The 14941-nt window shown below is 37.5% G+C and overlaps 1 protein-coding gene across 2 annotated transcripts in view; it reads left to right on the plus strand.

The window, feature by feature from the left end:
- The window catches only part of Gabra3 (gamma-aminobutyric acid type A receptor subunit alpha3), a 170970-nt gene that overhangs the window by 97029 nt on the left and 59000 nt on the right, over positions 1 to 14941 (plus strand). For both annotated transcript variants that reach the window (XM_070039556.1, XM_070039557.1), the window contains exon 4: positions 5721 to 5788. In XM_070039556.1, the coding sequence (XP_069895657.1) occupies positions 5721 to 5788 (68 nt within the window). The remainder of the gene's footprint in view (positions 1 to 5720; positions 5789 to 14941) is intronic.

Below are 14941 nucleotides of genomic sequence, written 5' to 3' on the forward strand. Positions count from 1 at the left end.
AAGCTGCTTATTAGAGTTTTGCTGAATGTCCCAGGTCTTAGACTTTGGATATAATAGCATAATCAACACCATCCGAGAGCTCAGGCTTACAAAATGCCAAAAGTTGTGAAGTGAATCCAAAGAGTCTACAAAAGAAAATGAAACCAGGACTTCTGGCCTACTCTTGTAATTTCTGTTTCCACAGCTATCTGTTTTTATTCTTCCAGTGAGTTTATACTATTTGGGAGGAGGAATCCATACATACACAGAATATCATATTCCCCAAGTATCCATGTACAAATGGAGTGGATATAAACTTGAGAAAAGAATATGAATTCTCACTTCTATAAGAGTTTGTCCAGAAGTCACTGCAGCCCATTTCCTAAGTCTATGTAGCTGGCAGTCACATAACTAGTTACCTGAGAGCTCGTTTTCAGAAACCCAGCCCCACTCAATTCCAAATGAGAATGATAACCTAGTCTCCCAAATTCCTCACAGTCATTTATTCCCAATCCTGGAAGTGAGAAGACATAAAAGTTACCCAGAGCCCTATTTCTCAAAGCCTCACTATTCTGGGGAAAAATGGTACTGTAAGGTATTTAAATAGTCCACCATGGCTTATAGTGAAATAAAGATATACAGTTGGCCTCTGTGTTATTGATTTCAAGATACTATGTCTTATAGAATTGTAGCACCCTTATCACAAAATGTATTTCAGATAGTATGAGACACGCATGAACCAGGGGACAGTGAATGGAAGGCAGGGAATGTAGTCAAAACCACATCAAAACAGTAGAGTCCTTGTTCACATATTTCAAGCTAAACTAAAATATATACTATATATATATATATATATATATATATATATATATATATACACACACACACACACACACACACACACATACACCTTATATGACCAATAACATCAACACAACACACAATGATCACTTGCTAATTATCCCCTTTAGAATAATAAACAGAAATAATGCAGGCCCTGGTCCATATGCTGTCCATCAATAGGAGTCTCAATGAGAGCTAAGGATGTAGATCCTCATATGTATGTACACATAATGCATAGAGGACCTCTGAGGCCAAAAGACAGACAGAAAAACAAAGAAAGAACAGGCAGGAAAGAGAAAATACAGAAAAGTAAAACTAGACAAATATACAGAGAAAAAGAAAAACAGAAAGAAAAGAAACAGAAAGAGAAAAAGGGAGATAAACTGGAAGAGTGACAGAGAGAAAGAAAGACAGAGGGAAAGACAAGGCATAGAGAATGAAAGGAACACAGAAGGAGGAAAGACAGAGATAGAAAGAAGTACAAAAAGACAGAGACCGAAAGGAAGAAACATGGAGAAAAAGAAAAGGTAACTATCAGATGGCGAAGATGAAAGCCAGATGGGAAGAGAGACAGAAAAACAGAGAAAGAAAAAAAAAAGACAGAAAAAAATGGGCAGAAAGAAAAACTAGAAATATAGAAAGAAAGACAGAAAAAGAAAGAATGACATGAAGAAAGCAATGCAGAAAGAAACAGCAAGAGACACACACACAAAATGAAGAAAGACAATCAGAAGAGAAAGAAATGCATATGGAAAATAAAAAAAGACACAGAGACAGAAAGACAGAGAAATAAAAAGACAAAAGACTAAAAAGGCCACACAGAAATACACAGCAAGATACATAGAAATAAACATATACACAAAGATACAAAGACAGGCTGAAAAGAAAACAAAACAAACAATGAAAGAAACAAAAGAATATGAAAGACAGAAAGACAAAAAACAAAGTCACAAACAGAAAGTTACATAGAAAGAGAAAGATATACATGCATGCTTACATAAAAAGAAAAAAATATACAGACAGAAAGAGAAGACAAACAACATACAGATAGACAGTGGGAAAAAACAAGCAAACACAGACATGCAGACGTAAAGACAGAAAGAGAGGGCACACAAATAAAAAGAGATACAAAGATATACATACAGATAGACAAATGACAGACACACTGACAAAAGACAAAAAGATGGATACGTGAAAAGACAATAGAAAGAAAAAATAGAAAGACAAAAAGTCATACAGACAGGCAGAGATAATCAGAAAGAGACAGATACAGATAGAAACAGAAAGAAACATAAGATAAAAAGGTATGCAGGCACAGGTAGAAAAAAAACAGAAAGAAAAATTAGAAGACATACAGACACACAGAAAGACAGTCAGAAGGACAGAAAATTAGGAAGAATGATAAAAGTCAAGAAAGCAAACAGAAAGTCATGAAGAAGAAAGGAAGTAAGGAAAGTTGGAAGGAAAGAAGGAAGAAAGGAAGACTGAGGGAAAGACAGAACAACACATGGGCAGAAAAAGAGGAAGGCAGAAAAGACTGACAGAAGACAAAAATAAAGGAGCAATTGAAAGACAGCTAGCAAGATAGACAAGAAGAGAAACAGAAAAGCCGACAGAAGGACAGAAAGTAAGAAGACAGAAAGAATAGAAAGAAAAATGAATGGATAGCAAAACAAAAAGACATATATGGCGTGCATACATAGAGAAATAGGAAAAAAAAAACCAAGGCCGAAAAGAAAGGAAAACATTCAAACAGAAAAACATGAAACTAGGAAGAAAGAAATATAGAAACAATAACACAAAGCTAGAAGAAAAAACAACAGAAAGATAGACATTTGCAAAAGGAAAAAAATTATTCACCTTTCCTTTCAGAGGGTTGCAATGGAAAGAAATTAAATTCCCAGAGCAAACATTCCAATGAGCACGTGCAGGCAATGGTGAGTGAAAGCATGTGTTTCATTCATTTCTATCTATTGAAAAGGCTATGACCAAGGGCTAAACTTTGGATTATAGCGCTTGCTCATTTTAGTTGAATTCACTGAACTTCACATTAAAGTAAATGAAATTTCACATTTCCAATTATCCCCTAACACAAAGTAACTCGAGTGCTGAGTGTGTACTGTCCTGCAGCCCAGAACCTTAGATTGCCATGTGAATTCTGCTCACTTGGTTTTAGGAGTGACTCTGGTAGTCTAACCTCTGGGGTCCTATTAAGTAGCAGCTATAGCTAATATCACTGAACACTGAACCTGATCTATCATCATCCCCCCTTTAAATCCTGAGAATAGTTCTGATGTAGGTAGTCATTATCCCAATTTTCCAGATGAAGAAACATGCAGAGGAGTTAAGTAACCAAAAAAAAAAATACACAGCAGCAGTGGGTACATCAAACTTAGTCATGATTTTAACCACTGGATTGTAGTTTTTCAGGGCACTACTGTGTATGTGTACAGGCACTTAAGGCTGCTGGATTTCTTAGCCAGAACATGAGCCTATACACTGAAGTAGTCCCAGTATAGACTTTAGAGAATTGTTAAACAGCCCAATGTTTACTTGTGCTTCTAGTAATGAGCCAGATGCCTAAGGATGGTTAACACAAATTCAGAACAGTCTCTTCCTTTTGCTGCCAGGATACAAGTACAAGCTCCTTCTCCAAACCTGATTTCAGGAACGATTTCTGGCTCATCTGCTGACAAGAGCACTACTGCCCTGTTTATCTTAGCATTACTCATTCTTGTTTTGCTAGTCCTTGTCATTCTTGCTTTTTTTTTTTTTATAATTTATTCCAGCTGTTGTTATTGCTTGCTTTCTATGTCATTTCCTGTTATTACATCCCAAACTCAAGTCTTTCCATCTAACCCACGACTCTGGTATAGCCACTTGTTTTTCTAGCTGCAATAATTCTATTTGTTCTCAGAATTAGAACAATTTCTTTCCACTATACTTTGAACTTGTATTGTCAGGATCTGGGCTCAGTATGACAATAGGAAATGGAGGGAATGTTGCAGGGAGACTTCCGTGGTCACTACTCATTTAGTATTACCACAGTGCAATCCTACCAGTTAACTCTCCTGCCCTACTATGTCTACCAATTTTCTAGACTTTCTTCACTAACTCTCTACCATTTCTTTTTCCTGCAGATGGTTGGAAATCTGTGCAACCATATTACAATAAGCAGTTCTATGTCTGAAATGTACTGCTTAGAATACTGGATCCCAGTGCAATGTTTTCCTCTTCCATTAATGGAACATTATGTCTATGCTGTTTTATGTACTTGGAGGTGGGGCAGTTGCACATCATTATGCCATACTGTAGATAAAAGGGCATTTGCTTCACTAGCTAATGCGCTTCATGGTGTGTGAGGGTATACAAACTCAGGGATTATATTATGGGATGTGAAGGGTATTCTTAGCTCACTGAAGGACCAAAACAGCTCCAAGGGACAGTAGTCTCTAGACAAGATCCTAGCTATTTAACATACATCTCTAATCTTAGAGACATGTTATTTGATGATTAACCTTGGGAGTAAATTGGGTCTTGGTGAATTGATTATTAAATGAAACAGTCTCTTTTGAAAATGGAATGCTTATGGATGGCAGCAGTGGCTTGATTATATGGAACACAGTAGCATATTAATAAGAGTATAATATAGTAGGCCCTAGGGATCATTCTGGAAGTTGAGAAATCAATGTGCACATGAGAAATTACCAAGAACATAGAATATATTTGAACTAGAATTCAGGGATAAGTATCATGACTATGTCATAGTGTGCAATGTATAGAATATAGGTAAGTGTTCCCTACTTTTCCATGAATTAAAATACAGCAAATGCATCCTCACCAGACATCAAATCTGCTGGCAGCTTGATCTTGGATTTCACATCCTCCAGAACTGTTAGCAATAATTTCCTATTATTTCTGACATACCCAGGCTAAGGTATTTTGTTACAAGTACATATGGGTGAAATGTCAGTTTCCAACTTGGTAAATATGTGTTAAGATTCATCAATTAGTATAAAAAATGTTTAGTGAGCACCATTGGTGAATTCCAAGCCCCTGCTGTCTAGACTGAAGATGCACAGACCCACAGACACAGAAGAACAAGGATGCCCTTTAGAGTCTTTTGTGTTAGGTAGGGAGTGAAACATGGAGACGTATAGGAAAATAATAAGACTGTTCAGCACGTATTATCAGTTATCTTCAAATCTCAATCAATCCAACCAAAGTCTATTTCTCAGTCATATTAAGTCTCCTGCGGTTCTAGACAATTCTCAAGGGTACTTGTTCTCTCATCATTCTGGACTGAAAATATCACCCAATGAATGCTTTCATGATCACTAAGGCATAGAGAGTCTTGTAGTAGACATGAATTGTTCCAGCCATGACTTCTTCCCACAAGGGTAACCAGTCACCCAAACCTTCTCTATTTTAGGTGGGTAGGGGAATGAGAACATTCTAGGTTCCAAGAAGTAGAAGACAGTTGGATTTCATATGTGTAACCCATTTAGTGCTTATAAGAAGTCATTATGAGAACACAGCAGGTGTGAGTGTCAGGCATGTCTAAATCTTGTTGCTTAGGGATTCTGCTGTCATTCTCCATGCTGTCTAAAAGGACAGAGCCAGGACTGGGAGGATGGCTAAAGTGGTGGAGTGCCTGTCTGGGAAGCAGAGGCCCTGAGTTCAAACCCTAGTAACACAGAAAATAAATTCAAAAACCCGACTTTATAGCTAGTCTTAGCACTCTCTGTGAAGGAATAGTACAAATGAGAAGTTTTGAAGAGGTTTTCCTGTGACTCACCAGTAGCATGTGGGCTGAAATTCTGATTACTGTGTTCGACTCTCTGACCTATGGCAACATTCTTTCATGACACATTGCTTTTCTGCTTTATCCCACTCAGATACAGTGACTGAAGTGAAGACTGACATCTATGTGACCAGTTTTGGCCCTGTGTCAGACACAGACATGGTAAGTAGAAAGACTGTATCGGGATAAAACTGATCCACAAAGAAAGTTGGGGTTTTCTGCAGCAGGATCTTGTAGTTGTGTTCTAAGAAAACATTGTGTGCCGTATGAATTCCTTACTCCCACTACTTTATATTAGATAAGTTCATCTTGTCCTTGCTCTGCCAATCTGTAGTAATCACATCCCTCCCTTCCATAACACATCATTAAACCTTACCTTGGCTCCCTATCTGTTATTAAAGCCTGTTTGACCACTCCTTTCACACTTCACAAGCATCACACAGATAGGCCAAGAGAAGAAAGCATTGTGGTGGGGTTTCTTGCTCAAGTATCCAAGGGTGTTTTTATCCAAGAAGTCTGTTCATGGCAGTTGTGCTCCATTCACTGAGAATGTAGACTGACAAAAATGATGCAAAGAGTTCGGGTTGGAACTACTTCTGGAAGCTTGTCCATTATAAATATGGGCAGGGAGAGAGCTTCAGGCAAGACTAGAGCTTTGAGGTCATTTGCACAGATTATCCCTTCTCTCACTATTTTCTTTTGATTCCAAAGCAAAGAATGCAATGGAAAGTTGGGATAGGGATGTTCACCCTAGTAGAGCACCTATCAATAACTACTGAATATCAAATACTTGACAGAATTAGGTAGCAAAGCAAAGACGCTATTGTCTGCTTTGTATGTGTGGGACTTATTAGATGCTTAGCAATTTTTGGTTGAATTAGTTACTCTGTGTTGAGAATAAACTTCTCAATTTCTGGGAGAAGAAATTCAAAAAGTATGAGATGTGTTTGTTCATGACTTAGGAGTTTTTTGGATGTCTGTTTTCAGTGGCCCACTGTATGGCTGGTAATTCAAATGGGATGATGAAAGTACACAATTGTTGTTTTTAATGTTTTTTTTAATTGTAAAGATACTGTACAGAGGGGTTACAGTTACATGAGTAAGGTAATGAGTACATTTCCTATCAAGCGTTGTTACCTCCTCCTTTGTTTTACCCCTATCATCCCTTCCCTCTCCACCTCCCTAACTCTCCCCTACCCCCACACCCCAGTTGTAAAGTTAGTTTTCAACATAGTGTCTTGTACATCTCATTGTTACAATGGGTCAACCTCTATGCTTCTTTCAGCATTTTGTTATTTTCCTTCCCCTCCCCAAATTAGAAAAATGTATATGTAAGATACAGGGCACCGATGTCAAATACAGTGAAAACAAGGGTTATATGTGGGGGAAGAACGTAGAAGAGAAACAAAATAATCACATAGTACAACTTTTTTTCTTTTTTGCTATTGGTTTTGTATCTAAAACACAATTGTTTTTTTAGAATGATTTAGCTAATGAGGTTTTGTTTTTGTTTTGTTTTTTTTTTTGGTCGGTTGGTCGTGGGGCTTGACCTCTGGGGTGGGTGCTGTCCCTGTGCTCTTCAGCTCAAGGCCAGTGCTCTACCACTTGAGCCACCGCACCACTTCCAGTTTTCTAGTGGTGTATTGGAGATAAGAGTCTCACGGTCTTTCCTGCCGGGGCTGGTGAACCATGATCCTCAGATCTCAGGCTCCTGAGTAGCTAGGCTTACAGGCATGAGCCACCAGGGCCTAGTTTAGCTAATGGTTTTTGAAGAATGGACAGCAAGGTGAGACATGGCAGCTGAGAGTTGATTTAGGCATGTTGATTTTATATTCAAGGTAAGGCTTAGTAGTCAGTGGAAGAAGAAAGCTATTTCTGAAGAAAAGGAAGTCATCAGTAGGTGAATGGTTGAAAGGCCTGGCAGGGGGAAGGGAGAGGGCTGAACTTTACTTTTAAGTGTAGAATAAATAGGATACAATAGATTCCCTGTGAACTCCTTGAGGGCAGGTAGGTACTAAGACTTCTCGGCTTGTCATGGCATGTAGGGAGAGCTCAGTAAGGGGCATTTTTGATGTATGAGAAATGGAAAGGTTTCTCTACCTCTCCTTCTCTCTCTGTCTCTTCAGTTGTACTGGAGATTAAACTCAAGGCCTCATGTTGCTAGGCAGATACTTTACCACTTGAGCTGTGCTTCTTAAGAGAGCTGGAAGAAAGCTCTTGTAAAGGCAGGAAGGAGGGAGGGCTGTATATCTGACTGTCTTCTTTAAACCTATCTACTGTTTCAAATCTAGGCCTACATTACAGCTATGATTACTTCTTAGGAGGCCAGTGCTACACAGACATGGCTCACAGACCCTTATATACAGACAGCTGACAGTCATGGAGAATAGTCAGTCATTAGAGATATTCAGCTCTTTCCTTATATTGCTGGGAATTAATGGTGGATTAGGATTGTTATGCTACCAAAACGATATTCTTTGCACACACAGATACATACATATACACAAAACACACTCATTTTCACGGACCTACCAATATTTAGAAATATATTCAGACAAATGTACACATACTCAAGTGTATGTGGAGCGCACGCAGTCTGCATGCTATCTCACATGTTCTTTGACACAGACACATAATTATGTCCCTAAACCCAAGGATACCAATGAAACACACAGTCCCTATTCCAACCAGCTCTTCTCCTTGCTCTGGAAGATGTTTTTCAGAATCTCAAATTTCTCTGTTTTTCTTGGAAGATTCATGTTTCACTTGCTTGTTTGTATATTATTCCCTCATGCTTAAGCAACAGAAAAGATCTTTCTTGATAGGGATAGAACATTTTTGTCAAATAACTTTCATGTTATTTTTAGCTGCATTTCTCTCCATTTGCAAGGCAGAATAGCTACAATTACCGTGGCTGAAAAACACATTTCTGGTGTTTTTAAGTTTCTTCCTCCTGTTCTTAGTAATTTGGAGCAATTGACCCCAGGGTCAGGGATGACTTTGGATGAAGACTCATTTGAGACATAGATTGCTTAGAAAAGTAGATGAAAATTAAGGCTTGCTGGGTATTGATTCATTTCTAACCAAAGTAGGAATTTTAGTGCAAAATACTTTTCTAAGCAAATAGTTTTTCTTTTTAACAAAGTAGGAAAAATGTAAGACCAGGTTGAGCAATGATTCAGGACTACCATAATCCTTTTCACTTGTTGCTTTCACTGATGAAAAACTGACCATCACAGACACAGCTCTTTGGTTGAACAAGAAAGAAAATCAAAATTATAAAGTAGATCTATGTTGTTCAATTTAGTACCAATTTTTGGCACATGATACATTCCCAAATATTGGTTAATTTCAAGAATGAGTGAAAGGAGGAGAAAACAATGCTTGATAAGAAATGTACTCATTGTCTTGCCCATGTAATTGAAACCCCTCTAGATGGTATTTTCACAATAAAAAAGAATGCGTGAGATATAATAAGTTAAATGTCAGAGACAAATTGATTTACAGATCTTCAAAGGCAGAAAGCATGTCAGATACATCTCCACAGCTCCAGCTCCTAGAGGCAAATCTGACACAGGTCTTTGCTCGGTCTGTATTTGTTGTGTGATGGGAAATGCTAGTGGCAAGTCCTTCAGATATATTCCAGTTTGAGTGAATGAAGACCAAAGGGCCTTCTATAATTACTGACTTCTAAGTGAGCCAAGACAGTTTTTTGGTCAATGCATGAAATGCTAGTAGAGACATTTCAACAAGATGGAAGTTGTGAAAGATTTTGTATGAATGTAGTTTTGTTTCCATTTTCTAAGTTTGGTCTCTTTGTCCATTCCTTACTAGTGAAAATAAGGCTGTTGGTGAGGGGGATTATTTTTTGTGGTCTTCCAAGAGCCATTGCACTACCATGGGGGAAACTGGATGAGGACAGAAAACTAAGAAACTGAATGGCAATTTTAGTTCTTGTTAACCCCGCCCTGTGTTTGGGAATACTTTAACTGCTCCAGTTATGCCAAGGTATCAAGTGCCCCCCAGAAACTGTCAACAGAGAAACTTCCCAAGGAAAAGAGTGGACAACTAAGTACTGATACCAGCAGATAATGCAATAAAAGAATTAACTACCTAGCTTAATGAGAAGAATAAAATGGATACATGGGAAATGAGAACCCATAAAAGACATGATAGTCATAATTCTTTGTAACAGATTCAGGAACCGTACATTCTGGTCTGAAAATTGCTTATGAAAATCATGCAAATTATCAAAATAGCCAAACCCTATACACAAAAGTATGTGCTAATTAAAAAGGAAATACCACAGAGACCTCTTTCCTGGTGGCAATGTATTTAAAGCTATTCTACGTTTTCTCTCTAGGGCTGGGGAGAGTGGTTTTCTCAACGTGAAATCCTCTGTTTCTGACTGTCTGGGGCATAGAATGGATTGGTATATTTTGAAATCTTCATAGGCTGTCAGGTTTCTCTTGTTTCATAGGCTACTGTATTTCCAGTTGTAATATAGCAAGGGGTCCATATACGTGGGTTTCTTCCAGATACTTTCACACAACAGAGAAAGGACATAGAAACAGTATGAATAAGAGTAGCTGCATTTGAAAGAATGGCATGAATGATGATGAGTCTCCTAAATGAAGAATGATGGAGCTAAAGAAAAGGGCTGACAGAAGCAGAGATGCCCAAAACAGAGGGAGGGGCCTGCAAAATGAGAAAATGACCTGATAACACAGTTGTCAGTTATGCTGGCCCCCCCCCACTAAAACACTTAAGACTTGCATGTCTTTTCTGAGACTTCCTTTGACATACTTAGTATTGTTGGAGGGTTGAAGCCATTAAGCTCCAAGTCTAAGGCAGAAATACTTCACCACCAGCTAAGTGTCTTCTTTGCCCTGTGTTACAGATGTATTCAGTGCCTTTCCCAGGAGGCAGGCTTAGGCGTATTAACTGGAAGATTTGATTTAAATGCCTCACAAAACAACAGAATTCATTTGTCAAGTTAGAGGCAATCATCCTTGGAAAGTACACAAGGGCTCAATTTGCAAGGAAGGAATTGATTATATTTCTAGAATGGTCAGGTCAAAATCTGATTACATTTGGCCAAAGGTCATAGGATAATACTTATACACCAAATAGTCTCTCCAAGATTTTCTGTAGTAAATTTTTTTTCTTTTCCTTTTTCTTTTTCTTTTTTTGTGCCAGTCCTAAGAATTGAACTCAGGGCTTGGATGCTGTCCATGAACCTTTTGGCTCAAGGCTAGTGCTCTACCACTTGAGCCACAGCTCCACTTCTGGCTTTTTTGGGTGGTTGATTGGAGATGAGTTTCTTAACCTTTCCTGCCCAATCTAGCTTATAGAATATAGTTGTATCATTAATCCTTAGCTATACAAGTAGCTGATTTTGAGTTTTCTCTCCTTTTTCATGCTGGGGCTTAATACATGCCATGCACATGTTCTATCACTGAGCTAACCCTGCCCCTTATGGGTTCCTTTCCCCCACTACCCCCCCATTTTCTTTCTTTATTTTTAAATTTTATTTATTTTTTATTTTTTATTGTGAGAATAACGTACCAAGGAGTTACAATTACATGGGCAAAATAACGAGTACATTTCTTTTTTTTTTGTCTTTTCTTTTTTGGTACTGGGGATCGAACCCAGGACGTTGCCCTTGCTAGGCAAGCGCTTTGCCACTGAGCTACATCCCAGTCCACGAGTATAGTTCTTATCAAGCATTGTTGCCTCCTCTTTGTTTCCCCTTTCCATCTATTCCCAAACTACCACCCCCCACCCGATCCTCCCTCCATCCCCCACCAAAGTTGTAAAGCTCGTTTTTCAACATAATGACTTGTACATCTCATTGTTGCATCGGGTCCACCTGTATCCCAAGTTAAACGATTTGTTTTTTTCCCTTCCCCTCCACAAATTATACCAACATCAAATACAGTGAAAGCAGGGGTTATACCATGGGGGAGGGATGTACAAAGCAACAAAGAAATCATCTTATAAATATGTTAGAAACAATTGCATGAAAGGTAAAAGAACAAAAAAACATTTGAATACTTATCTTGGGGTTCATTCCTCTAATATCAACTTATCTGACCATTTGTGCTTGTCTCAGACATATATAGTTATTGCAAATAAGGGAAACCATAGGACCTATGTTTCTTTGGGCCTGGCTTACTTCACTTAATATAATTTTTTCCAAGTCTTTCCATTCCTAACCACCCCCCCCCCATTTTTAAAGACACGTTTTATATGTTGCCATTTGCTTGTAATTATTTTGCTTTTTACATTCTTGTTCTATTATACTTATATACACTTGACCTTGTCTAATGCGACTCGGCACCTCCACACTAATTCCAAATAATATATGAATGTATTATTATGTATTATGTATCACTCAAATGTTCTTCCTCCGTCTTTCCATTTAGATCAGTCTAAATACTTATTCCATATTATTTTTTAATTTGTAGAGACCCATTATCTGTTTAGTTAATCCATACCCGTGTTAGTAGTTACGCTTACAAATACTTGCTAGCATCACTTTCAACTACATAAACAAATTTTCTTACCAGTCCTTTTTTTGAGGAATCATTCAATCATTTACTTTTTCAGTAATGTCTGGAGAGGGTCTAGACTTTCATATTTGGTAGCATTTTAGATACCAAAGTTATCACAATAAACAGAAAAAAGTCCATGCTGAAGCCTAAAGAAAGAAAACGCCTGTGTGTGTGTGTGTGTGTGTGTGTGTGTGTGTGTGTGTGTGTGTGTGTGTGTGTGTGTGTGTGTGTGTGTGTGTGTGTGTGTGTGTGTGTGTCTTATAAAGAAGAAAACCAACCCAGTGTTATGGGAGCAAGAAATATGATATAGTGATCAGACAGTGTCCCTTCATTTAGTGACTTTACAATGGGACCTAGCCATTTCGAGTGTCACCCAGCTAGCTATGAGGAAATTGAGGGTAAGAATCAGGAGACATTACTGGGAAATTATGTCTTTTTGTAGCACTTAAATGATAATCTATTTAGCTATAGAATTCTGAGTTGACAGTTATTTTCATCTTAACATTTTTGAGATGCATTCTCACTGGGTTTTTGGTTTCTATTGTTACTTTAAAGAAGTCTGCTATTAACCAAATTTATCCTACTTTTCTATTTGTTCATAATCTTTCTCTTTGGTAGTTTTGGGTCATCTCTATTCTGGCTTGGCTTAGACTTATTCTAATATGTTGAGCTTGCAAGTAATTATGGTTACTGAAGTTGAAATGCATATATTGACACTTCTATTGTTGTTCCACCTCCACATTCTCTATTCTCTCACATTTAAACTCTTCATAGATGTATTCCAAAGCTTTTCCTGTCATCCTTCATAAAAGGAGGAGCCTTAACTTCTCTCAAACTGTCTATCATTTACTTGTCTGAAATGTAAACTGAGCAATTTTTCCTTATGTGTATAGTTCAAGTAATTAATCTCTCTCCAGTAATGTCTAGTTCACTATCAATCATTTATTTCCAGTGGATCTCTTTTTTTCAGATGTGCTTTTTATGTCTGTTTTTAACTGTTGAGTTTTTAATTGCATGTTTTCCATAATCTCTATTTGATAATTGTGTTCCTGGCGGGAGTTTAATCTGACTGTATGTTGTGTCAGCTTTCTCCATGGCAATTTCTTTTGTTGTTGTGGATTGTGAGCCTATTTTCAGCAAGCATTTATTTGTGGTTATGTCCTTTCAGGGTGTTTGTGTGTTTGTTTTTGCAACTTAATTTTGTGATCTCCTCTGACAGAGACAGAATTTTTTATGTGAATTTCTTAGTTTGACAAATCAGGCAGATAAGGTTCATTTGGACATCAATCTTCCATACAATAAGGCTCGGCTTTACTAAATCTTGTTAGAAATGTTTTCCCTTTCCTGACTCCCCCTTCCTTCTTGAACTTTTGTGTTGTGGGATGAGTTTGTCTAGTTAATTTTATCTAGTGCCCCTTTTTCCTGAGGCTGTACCCTTTCAGGATCTTGGCTTTATGTGGGAGTCTAGTTCCAGTCTCAGCTGGCAGTGACCTGGTTTACACCTGATGTCCTGGTTATTTATAAAGTCTTCTCTCTCTAAAGTATTCTACTTTAGACAATAAATTATAAGATCTTTCAATCTTTAGACATGAATTTTGTTGGTATGCTAGAGGAATAGGAAAGCCAGACTAGCTAATTTATAGTAGGAGAAGTGTTTGGAGAAGCTCTCATAAAAGAACACAAGAGATTATGACAGGAAAGAGTTTGTTCTGGATATGATCAGATGCCATTGGAGGATTTTAAACCAAATGATTTGAAGTAATTTCTGTCTACATCATTATTTTTAATTATTTTTTATTATTTATAAGTAGTTGTACAAAGGGATTACCATTCAACATGTTAATTTATGAGTACAAAGTGATTTTGTTGTGATGTTTTCACATATGCATATAATTTGCTTCAGTAATGTTTGCCCCCTCTATTAAGAATTTTCACCCCTCTTCCCCACATCCCTTGTATTTGGCAGTTCTTTGGAGGTTTCATTATTGAGTTGTTATACATACGCATAACATACTTTGATTATCTTCAGCTCTCCTTCACTTTCCTCTCCTCACGCTCACTAATTCCTCCCTTCTCTAAACCCTTTTTTTACATTCATGTCTTTTTCCTTCCTCTCTTCCTCCTTCTTTACCTCCTCCTCCTCCTCTGGTCTAGATTCTACATAATGCATCTTCTTTTAGTGGACTACTGTTCTCTTCTTTGCACCTGCTTTTTCTCGGCCCAAAGAGCTTTTCATTTTTGCATAATACAGTGGTCAGCAAGGATTTGAAGCAAGGCTATCAGTTCTATGATTCTAGGACTCTGTCCCTTAATATTGTAAGTTACATGTTAACTTGAGCCACTAAGGTTGTTATCCATATCAGAAAAATTCTAGGTTTGAGGATCATGTTTGGGAAAGAAAAGCCCCAAACTCACAGTTTTAACCTATTGCTGCTGCCGCTTCCAAGTATAATCTCTAAGTTTCTGTCTGCTTTCAGTCACTTCCCTCTGCTTTCAAGTAATATACACAAAATATTTCAGATTTTGTAGTTTATGGCTTCAGGAAGATGTGCTATCACAGAAATGCAGATGTTATTTTTTCTAATTTATGTTTAGATTAGCAGTAAATATGAAAATTTTCTTTTTTTGTGAATAATTTTATCTAATTAATTTTATATTTATGTTTCTTTTCATCTAATGTATCAGTGAGATTTAATTACATATTGAGAACAATAAAATCTTGCTTGAACAAACATTTGTGTAAAATGTAAGGCATGTT

Source organism: Dipodomys merriami, unplaced genomic scaffold (assembly GCF_024711535.1).
Source record: "Dipodomys merriami isolate MVZ:Mamm:240054 unplaced genomic scaffold, mDipMer1.0.p SCAF_3, whole genome shotgun sequence".
Lineage (NCBI taxonomy): Eukaryota > Metazoa > Chordata > Mammalia > Rodentia > Heteromyidae > Dipodomys > Dipodomys merriami.